The 10,630-nt window shown below is 38.3% G+C and overlaps 1 protein-coding gene across 1 annotated transcript; it reads right to left on the reverse strand.

The window, feature by feature from the left end:
• Nucleotides 1-6,705: 6,705 nt before the first annotated feature.
• On the reverse strand, nucleotides 6,706-10,378 carry LOC132098751 (uncharacterized). The gene is made up of 6 exons (XM_059504917.1): nucleotides 9,899-10,378; nucleotides 7,541-9,488; nucleotides 7,360-7,440; nucleotides 7,233-7,277; nucleotides 7,070-7,111; nucleotides 6,706-6,926 (listed from the first exon to the last, which is right to left on the reverse strand). Exons 1-6 carry the CDS (start codon nucleotides 9,953-9,955, stop codon nucleotides 6,712-6,714), a joined length of 2,388 nt encoding a protein of 795 aa, XP_059360900.1. The 5' UTR covers nucleotides 9,956-10,378; the 3' UTR covers nucleotides 6,706-6,711.
• Between the last annotated feature and the right edge of the window lie 252 nt (nucleotides 10,379-10,630).

Genomic DNA, 10,630 nt, shown 5'->3' on the forward strand with positions numbered 1-10,630 from the left:
GTCCATTGATGTCCTTCAGATAAGCCAGAACCAGTTTTTCAAACGACTTCATGACGACAGACGTTAGAGCCACAGGTCTGTAGTCGTTAAGTCCTGTTATCTTGGGTTTCTTTGGAATGGGGATTATGGTGGAGCGTTTGAAGCAGGAAGGCACTTCACACAACTCCAGAGATCTGTTGAAGATCTGTGGAAAGATGGGGGCCAGCTGGTCAGCACAGATTTTCAGACAGGCTGGTGTAACGCCATCTGGGCCTGGTGCTTTTCTTCTTTTGTTTTTCTTGAAGACCTGGCGCACATAATCTTCACAGATTTGAAGAGCAGGAGGTATGGAGAGGGGGATTGCAGGAGGTGTTAATGGTTGTGTAGGGAGATGGTCAGAGTGGGTGTTGGGGGTTTCAAATTTACAATAAAACTCATTCAGGTCGTTAGCAAGTTGTTGATTAGCCTCAGTGCAAGGGGATGGTGTCTTGTAGTTTGTGATGGCTCTCAGTCCTCTCCAAACTGAAGTAGAGTCGTTGGAAGTAAACTGGTCTTCCAACTTTTTAGCGTAGGTCTTTTTAGCCACTCTAATCTCTTTGTTCAGTGTGTTCCTGGCCTGATTGTACAAGACTCTGTCCCCATTTCTGTAGGCATCCTCTTTGGCCTGACGAAGGTGTCTGAGTTTTACTGTAAACCATGGCTTATCATTGTTGAATGTTAAATAAGTCCTGGTAGGAATGCATATATCCTCACAGAAACTAATATAGGATGTTACAGTCTCTGTGAGTTCGTCCAGATCGGTGGTAGCAGCTTCAAAAACGCTCCAGTCTGTGATGTCAAAACAAGATTGTAAATCCTGCTCTGTTTCGCTGGTCCATCTCTTCACAGTCTTTACTACAGGTTAAGCAGATTTAAGTTTCTGCTTGTAGGTCAGTATAAGATGAACCAGACAGTGATCAGAACGTCCCAAAGCTGCTCGTGGAACAGAGTGATATGCATCCTTTATTGTTGTGTAACAGTGATCCAATATATTACTGTCTCTGGTGGGACAGGTAACATGCTGTCTGTATTTTGGCAGTTCACGGGAGAGATTGGCTTTATTAAAGTCCCCAAGAATGATTAAAACAGAGTCCGGGTGTTGTTGTGCAGGACAGCACATCTTCTTTAACACAGTTACATCTGTACACCACCGTTCATTGATGTAAAAGCATGTCCCGCCGCCGCGCGATTTCCCCGTTGATTCTGCTTCACGGTCCGCTCTGAACAGCTGAAAGCCCGGCAGATGGAGTGCGCTGTCCGGTATGGCGTCATTCAGCCAGGTTTCCGTGAAACACAGAGCAGCAGAGTGAGAGAAATCCTTATTTGTCCGAGAGAGTAGAAGGAGTTCGTCCGTTTTGTTGGGTAGAGAGCGGAGATTTGCGAGATGGATGCTAGGCAACGGCGTTCGAAATCCGCGCTTCCTGAGTCTGACGAGCGCTCCCGCTCGCTTTCCCCGTCTGAGCGTCCTGAAGCGCTTGATCAGCGCCGCTGCTCCTCCGATAACAATGTTCAGTAAAATGTCTGTATAATAGAAATCCGGAAAAATATCATGTGGTGTGTTCTGCCGAATGTTCAGCAGTTCATCCCTGGTGAAACTGATCATGTTTGTTAAACAAAAAACAGGAAAAACGAACAAAAACAGTACAAACACTGGAGAGCCAAGCACTGAAGCAGCCATGTGCGGCGCCATCTTGGACGCCATCTTGGATATAAGAGATACATCTTATCTTCCAAGGATATAGATTATGGTTGTAACACATTTTATAATAGAATTAATTCTGTAAGAGATACATTTAATGTTAGTCTTCAGAAAAAAACAGTACTCTCAAAGGTCGTAGAGAAAATTGTTTTTGAACAGCTGACATCCCATCTTAACACCATTGAGTCTGGCTTACATTGTATGCAGTTTGGCTTTAGAGCAAATCACTCTACCGAAACAGCAACTTTAAACTTAGAGCAAATAAAATCTAAAGTTGACAAAGGAGGATTTGTTGGGGCTATATTTTTAGATCTACGTAAAGCCTTTGATACGGTTAATCATGCAGTGCTACTTTCCAAATTGTCTACATTTCAACTTTCATCAGAAACTTTAGAATGGATATCCTCATACTTGCTAAATAGAGAACAATGTGTAAAAATCAAAGGAGTTAAGTCTAGCAACTTGCATTATACAATGGGCGTACCCCAAGGATCAGTACTAGGTCCTTTACTATTTAGTTTATATATTAATGATCTCCCGCAACAGTGTGAAGGGATTCAAGTACAAATGTATGCTGATGATACTGTGATTTTTACACATGCGAGAACAGCTGAATTAGCAGCTGAGAAGTTAAAATCTGCTACTGAAAGAGTTACACAGTGGCTGGAACAATCATGTCTTAGCTTGAATATTAGCAAAACTAAAGGAATTTTTTTCACAAAAACAAAAGTTAAATCTCCTGATGTTGACATATTTATTAATGGTGAAAAGATAGAAATAGTTAATGAATTAAATTATCTTGGTTTAATATTGGACTCTAATCTTAGTTTTAAAAAACATGTAAAGAAAATGGTGAGGAATATTAAATACAATATGGCAAACTTCAGACAAATTAGACATTGTCTTTCTTTTGATGTAGCTGAGGCTCTGATGCATGCTACAATCTTCTCTCACATGTCTTATTGTTTGACATGTTGGGGTCAAGCTGGTGAAACTGTTATTAAACCCTTGAAATCGCTATATAAACAGACGTAAAAATTTTTAGATAAAAAACCTAACCATTTTCATTCTTGTAGGATCATAGAGACATATAATTTTTTAAACTTTGACAATTTTAGACTTTATTCAAGCATGTGTGTATGGTTCATAAAATTTTAAACGGTCTGGCTCCTTCTGTATTACGTGACTTTATTCATCTTCGCTGTGAAACTTTTGTGAGATCAACTAGACTATCGCATATGAGTAATTGTCTAGTTCCCTTTTGTCGTTCTGTATTTGGGCTGACATCTTTTACATTGAAAGCCACTAATCAGTGGAATGCCCTACCAGAGGACATAAAAGGGTGTAAAACTCATGTCTTTTTAAATTTAAGTTAAAATCTTTTTTAAAATCAAACCAACTATGTAACCACTAAGACTGTTGTAGTTAAATTGACTGACTGATTTATTTATTTACAGCCATTTATGGCCCTGACAGTATGTGTGTTTGTATTTATTGTATGTGAACATATAGGTATTTTCTGTGTTTTGTAAGTGTTGACCTGCCCGGGGACTACGGACGAAAATTAGCCTTTGGCTAAATCCGGTGCAATGCATGAAATGTGAATTTTATGTTAAAAATTGTGTATGGTCCCTTTGTAAATAAATAAATGAATGAATGAATGAGTTAGAACTTTTTGAAGCAATCGAAAATACATTTTTGTCTAAAACTACGACTTTATTCATCATTGTCTTCTCTTCTGTGTCTTTTGTGAGAGAGAGTTCAAAACAAAGCAGTTTGTGATATCCAGTTCGCGAACGAATCATTCGATGTAACCGGATCTTTTTGAACCAGTTCACCAAATCGAACTGAATCGTTTAAAACGGTTTGTGTCTCCAATACGCATTAATCCACAAATGACTTAAGCTGTTAATCAGCTTTTTTAATGTGGCTGACACTCCCTCTGAGTTCAAACAAACCAATATCCCGGAGTGATTCATGTACTCAAACAGTACACTGACTGAACTACTGTGAAGAGAGAACTGAAGATGAACACTGAGCTGAGTCAGATAACGAACAGTAGACTGACTCGTTCTCGAGTCAAGAACCGTTTCTGTCAGACGCATCTGATTCGGGAACCGAGGAGCTGATGATACTGCCCTTGTGATTCAGTGTGAAGCAGACTGACACATAGAGCGTCTGAACTGAACTGATTCTTTTGGTAATTGATTCTGAATTGATTCTGTGCTAATGTTATGAGCGCAGGTAAACCGAAGGCTTGAATCAAGGGCAATCATCGCCAATGACGTCATTACGTCGAGCGCAAAAGAACCGGTGAACCGTTTTCTTCAACCGGTTTATTGAATTGAACTGTCCGAAAGAAGTACTGGTGATCCGAAAACCGATGCAACCGGGTTCTTGACTCGTGATGAGGGTAAGTTATTAATGACATAATTTTGATATTTGGGTGAACAAACCCTTTAAGAACTGAAGCTGTAATGTGTGATGATGTGTATATGCATGCTCATTAATACTGTAAAGTTTAACTTACATGTTAATAATAATTGTAATTCTGCACATACAGTGTGTTTACAGTAGAGGTAGTTGTATATGATTGAACTGTGTCTTGCCACAAGGTGAGTGAGACAAAGCAGCAGGTTTCATGCATGTGCATCACGTGTGTTGACTGTACATGTGGAGTGTGTGCTGTGTGATCTGCTCTGTCTCAAGGTGAATGAGAGTGAAAGCAGTTCTCTGGCAGCTGCAGTGTAATTATGTGAAAGCTGCTGGTGTGTGTATATAAAATGCCTGCCTGGCAGGTGTAGCCATTCATCTCCCAGATGAGGTTTTTTTTTTTTTTTTTTTTGAAGCTGAGGCAGAGAGAAGTCTTTTTTAGTGAAAATGGAGAAAAATGGGAAAACATATTCTAAATGTCATTCATTCTGCCAACATGTCACTCTGACCTTAAAATATCATCTATCCCTTGTTGTAAATGTGGACAAAAGAATCCTGTAAAATACCACATTTTGATAAGAGATGAAGCCCACATAAAGGATGTGTGTGTGCGCTGGGCCATCAGTGATGGGGTGAAAAGGTGGCACTGATTCTGGAGGCTCACAGCTCCAGGGGGTCACATCAATTATAGCATTACTGATGTAGTGATCAGTGTTATTAATTCAATGCATTCCGTGTCATGGTAGAAATTAATGAAATCACAAATCATGCACTGTGTGATAGGGTTATTAGTTAATTAAAACTAAAACCATAAAAAAGGTTACTGATATTTGAAAATAAATAAACTTTTAATTAAAAAAAAAATTCAGCTATGGTTGTCAAGGCAACATTTCTCATTTTCATGTAGTTTAACTTGATGTACCAAAATAACTAGAACTGAAATAAAATGAATAAAAAAGATATACATGTACATGATTTTGAAAACTAAAATAAAACTTAAATGAAAACAGAAAATATAAAAATAAACTAATAAACAATTCTGATAAAAATGTGTAAACAACACACACACAAACACCCGTATATATGAGTTTGCTGACACACACACACACACACACACACACACACATACTTGTTTGGGGTGCCTCGTGGGGGCACCAGTTATTTACCACATTTTGGGGACACCACTTTCCTGACATCCTAGAGACTAGATAAACGCATCAAAAAATCAAAAAAATTTTTTTAAATAAATACCGCTCTTAAAATGTAATTAATTCATTAAAATAAGGGTAGGTGGTAATCTGGGGACAGGTCAGGTTAACGCATGTGGGGACACTGGGACAACTCCTTATATGGGCATTAACGGAAGTCCCATCTGGGGACAAAACCCTTACCAACTAGTGTATCAATAAGTACACATGGATGTCCAATCTGGGGACAAACCAGTGTAATCTACAGACAAAGAAAGGTCATAATATGGCCAGCTGGCCAATTCATAATGGTATTGCCGGAAGTTATATTGGTTTGTTAAAAATAGGGTGGTTTAATAAGTTAGTTCAGCTTAACTTCAAAAATGAACTTGAACAACATGCAATCTTCAACTGCAAGTCATTTCAGTCCTCTAAGACTGCCACAATCATATACTGCATTTAACTCCTTACACAATTCAGTTGCTACATTTACTGATTATGACCCATGAGAGCCGTATGTTGAATGTGATTTTGCTGCTCTTATCAAAGTCAATCTAATAAATATTATAAAGCCCTTTAAAACAAAGTTGTCACAGAGTGCTTTTACAAACACCCACCCTAAACCTGACAGAGCACACAACAAGTAGATACACAAAAATAATATTAAAATTACCAAACCAATTAAACGTATACATGGTAAGCTTACTGTTAAAAGTATGTATTATGTTTGAAGTCAAGTATCCTGTAGTTAACCAGTAATAACACATTCGGGAAGGTTCGTAGATCAGAGCTACAATTCTTAATTGTCTAAAATTATGAACTTTATCAGTGGAATGGAGTTTTTTTTGTCTTGTTTTGAAATGCTCTAAGAATTTAATCTTTAAGTCATTAAAAAAAATCCAAGAGAAATAAAAACGACCTTGATACAAATTGAATCTACAGCCAAATTTAATCAGTACAGTATGGGTTCTGTGCTTGCCACCAGATATTACAACATATTTATGATGCTTTTTTTTTTCTAATGTGCCATCAGAAAATAAATTAATCCATTTAAAATTAAATCCACAACACAATTAAAAATGTGAAACATAAAGGGGCCTGAATAAAGGCATTGAAAACTATAGGCACTCTGTTGTATGGCTACTGTACAGTAAAAAAATCATTTACACCAACTCCTTATAACCTGACACAGCATTTTGCCTGCAGAATTAAAAACAAGGAAGTCCAAGCACCAAATTTACATCCAACATCGAGCCGTTTTAACTGTTTCAAAACTTAAATTACATTATAATGTTTCCAACTATGGTATTGAGACCAAAAAAACAATATAATTCAACTAAAAGGCAAAAACAGAATCCACAATCAAAATCAACCTTACTTTTTAGTGGTCTTTCTCTCATATGCTGTGATCCTGTTTTTTACATAATACTTTACCGCCTGCCAGTCTCGTTCACCGAGGGCTTTGGGGGCTGCTGTAATGCATGCAATGCAGTCGACTTTTCCAGGAGTAACTCCCGAGTGAATAAATTTCATCATTTTCTCTTCTACAGCCGCAATCTCCACCTCACTCCACTTTCTCTTCCTAGGAACTAATGACAAGAAAATTACATTAATTGCACTGCATGTGTTGTAGGTGCAAGACTGGATTATTTTTATACTACTGTATCTTTATGATGTTGTTGACCTTTTATAAATAAAGCAAATAAAAACTATTACTGGACAGGTTCCTTACCTGATGTTACTTTCATGACCTCCCGTGTCCTCTCTGGAGATCCTTTAGAAACACAATCATATACATTTCTAAATCAAACTACTAATTACTGATAGGCTGTTTGGGGGGAATTCTGGATATTCTAATTGCGTTAAACATTTAACTGCCTGTTCATACATCTTACCTTCATTCGTGTTTACTGGCCTGCTGCTATTCACTCCTGAAGTGCCTGCTTGAGGGCATGATTTAATTATTATTTAACTAATGGAAATTACAAACATCTTTAAAAAAAAGTGTTTACAAATCTTTACCTGGCTCACTTGACGTCACATCATGAGAATGATCTGACATTTCTGTTTCACTCTCCATCCCAGCATCAGGCTCAACGCACTCTGAAATATAGTCTTAGTATTCAGAGATATGCACAGATTCTTCCAAAGTCACTAGGACACGCTTGACAGGTAGTTTAACCACGATTAACAGGTAACATACCTGTTGGATTGATGCTGATCTGGTCAAGACCTTTCCCTCTGAATTCGTTAAGCCTTCCCTGCTCCATTGCCATCAAGACTTTAGTGATTTTTGCCAGCTGGAGTGTTCCCTCTGGTAATCTGTAATATTTCCTGTGGATACGAATATCGTGTCCCAGGAAATCAGCAAGTTGGTCCATTTCGGTGTCATTCATGTTAAGAACTCTGGACATTGTAGAGATGTGTTTGCGCAACTTGGTGGACGATAGGGCTTTTGGACATTTAGCACCACACTCCATGGCAAAGCAGCGCAGGCAGTCTGATCCACGAAATGATGTCTCGCAGCCTGGGATTGCAAACATGTAGATGTTCTCCTTCGGAACACCGCAAACTTCACGGGTTTTAACCAGCAACTCCATGGATTTGATCATTTCCGGTGCCAAAAGTACCGCAATTTTCCTTCCGCGTTTTCCACGGATTTCTACACGACTAAAGTACTTGCATAGTGCTTGTTCAACTTCTGAGAGAGAGTCAGCAATATCAATATTTAAATTAGATTTGTCTCGAGACTCGAATGATTGTACTGGCATCAGACAGGCTTCCCCTTGCCTTTTTCTGTTGAAGATGATCATTTGTGCAAGAGTGACTTTAGCCAGTTTTGCCCAAGTCTTGGTGTTCGGTGCATTAAAAAGTGTGCTGTAGTATTCTTGCTGTTTCTCCTTTAAATATATATGGAGTTTCTTGACATCGTCTGCAAATGGCAAGATCAGTGGAGCGTTGTACCTTTTTTCTTCCAGGGTATGGTGAGCATGACATGAGATCATCTCCCTCCAGCGTGTCTGATAGATGTGTTTGAAGTCCTCTGCTTTTTGAACTTTTGTTGTGTCACTGCAGATCCTTGCATCACAACTTACAATGTCAGCAACCTTCATGAGGCTCTGACCAAGTTTGTTGGCTAGCGTTGGCACCGCTATCTTATTTGTCTCACACTGAAAGCCTGTAACAGCTTTAACTGCATTAACTGTGTGTTGGAAGTTGGCTGGATCAATGTATTCCTCAAGTGATTTGAGAGGGGACACCTGCCTTCCTTTCAAAACCAGTCTCCCTAACTCACGCATTTTCTGACGGATCAGTTCATGATCAGAACGCCGGTGTCCCATGATGTTGTATTTCTGCTCGCCATACTTGAGGATACAATGGTCACTCTTTATGACATCTACCACTTCACCTGGTTTCATGTCACAGAGAAGTTTCCACAGTCCCTTGCTAACTCCTTCCTGCACCGGTTGCGCAAAGGCGCAAATCGATTGGGCCCGAGTTCTACCAGGTTTTGGAAGAACACCTCGAAGTGGGCACCTTTTCATATGTTTCCAAAGAAATCTTTTTTTGAAAAGTCCTTGGCAATTTGCACAATGTAAGAATTTATTTGGATTGACATTTGGAGAACTCGTTTGTTTACATGGAACAATGACACCTTTTCCCTTTCTAATGACATCTACATTGTGTTTTCTGTCCCCCTGTTTCCTTAGTATAGTCAGTTGGAGCTTTCTTTCCTTGGAGTTCTTTGGAGATGAAATGGCCTTAGCGACTTCAGATTGATCTCCATGAACAAGTTCCAGATGCCTGGCGATTTTGGATTGTGGTTTCTCACAAAAGAGACAGTAATGCTTTTTGGTGTATCTTCTAGATCCATCGTCAGTCTTTTGACTGTGCATGACTGTAAGTGAAGTAATGGAGCTTTCCCCAGATGTGTCAGATTCAGAGTTCCGGTTTCTAGGTCCCTTGTATGTTTTTCTTTTTCCATCTTTAACAGCAGGACTGGCCAGGGTGGCAGCATTTTTCTTTAATATACTGCCTCCCTCTGAGCTGGTCTCACTTTCACAATCTGACCCTGGCACATATTCATCCTCTGTTATTTCCATGCTGCTTAGTGAGTCTTCAGAATCATATCCAAGCATTTGTTTTTTAAACTGAAATTAATCAGAATTCAGCAAATTAAATTTCCTAAAAACAAGGTCTGTGTCACTGAAACAGAACTACAATATCTCCCAATGTCTGTAGAATAAAAGTATTTCCTTCTAACATCCACAAAAAAATATTTATAAAAATAAAAAAATTATAATTAATATAATAAAATATTTTAAACTGCTAAAAAAAAAAATGTAAAAGCAAGCATTTTTGTTACAGGCACGCAATTACTCTAATATCTAATTGCATGAATAAATGCAAAAATAAATGCAAGTTATCAAGTATGAATGGGTCTAAAGTATCAAACAAACATTGAAAGAGTTGCCTTTTAAACCGTTTCGAAAATCAGTCAAGATAAAATTAACGAATTCTTCAAACTTATGAACTGTGGCCATCATCTATACTTTCTTACCTTGGGATTGGAGTGGGACACATTCCCATCTTCTGCAGAGCTGGAATCTGTGTCCATGTGGTTTTGGAAGGCAACCTGTAATCAGTCAAACATGACAAATATAAAGGTAGAAGGTATTGAGAATTTTACACAAATTATATTAGCAACAAAGGTGTCCCCATAAGGACAGTTAAAATACAGGTCAATGTCCCCAAAAGCTATCATAAATACTCATTACTACCTATGAGGTTAAAGTGCCGACCAAACTTTCAGGTTTGTTTAGAGGGTGTTTGTAGCCATCGTTAGTGGTAAGTCGTTTAAAATGTAGAAATCGATATAATTTGATTACAATTTGTCATTCATAACTCACAAATGTAAATACGTATCGTAAATATGTGCAAAAAATCCAGTATGCCCTAACAGGGTTGGGACAAAGCCTGTAATAATGCCATCCTCGCATCGTTCTGTCAAACACATTCTGATAAACATTGTTGCTGGGAAATAATTACTACCACAATATAATGTATACTGTGCAGCTCTAAAACTAAATGGTTATATATAAAAAAACCTGTCTTATGACCTGTGTGTCTGTTGGTGAGGGTATCACCGAATCTTCTGCTGGTGGAGTGACTGGATGTGATTCTGGGCCCAGCTGAAAATCAAATAAAAAATTCAATGCTACAGAAAGAGTGTAGAATGATTTTTTAACTAAAGTACATACAATTGTAAACTGCAAAGAAAAATGTAAAAGTG

Source organism: Carassius carassius, chromosome 2 (genome assembly GCF_963082965.1).
Source record: "Carassius carassius chromosome 2, fCarCar2.1, whole genome shotgun sequence".
Classification (NCBI taxonomy): domain Eukaryota; kingdom Metazoa; phylum Chordata; class Actinopteri; order Cypriniformes; family Cyprinidae; genus Carassius; species Carassius carassius.

Bases quoted from the DNA above. Each gene is read 5' to 3' on its own strand.
- LOC132098751 (XM_059504917.1), bottom strand. From the start codon at position 9,955: ATGGACACAGATTCCAGCTCTGCAGAAGATGGGAATGTGTCCCACTCC. The intron at 9,489-9,898 runs GTAAGAAAGTAT...GATTAATTTCAG, and splicing joins TGTCCCACTCCAATCCCAAG to TTTAAAAAACAAATGCTTGG. The intron at 7,112-7,232 runs GTAAGATGTATG...GTGTTTCTAAAG, and splicing joins GCCAGTAAACACGAATGAAG to GATCTCCAGAGAGGACACGG.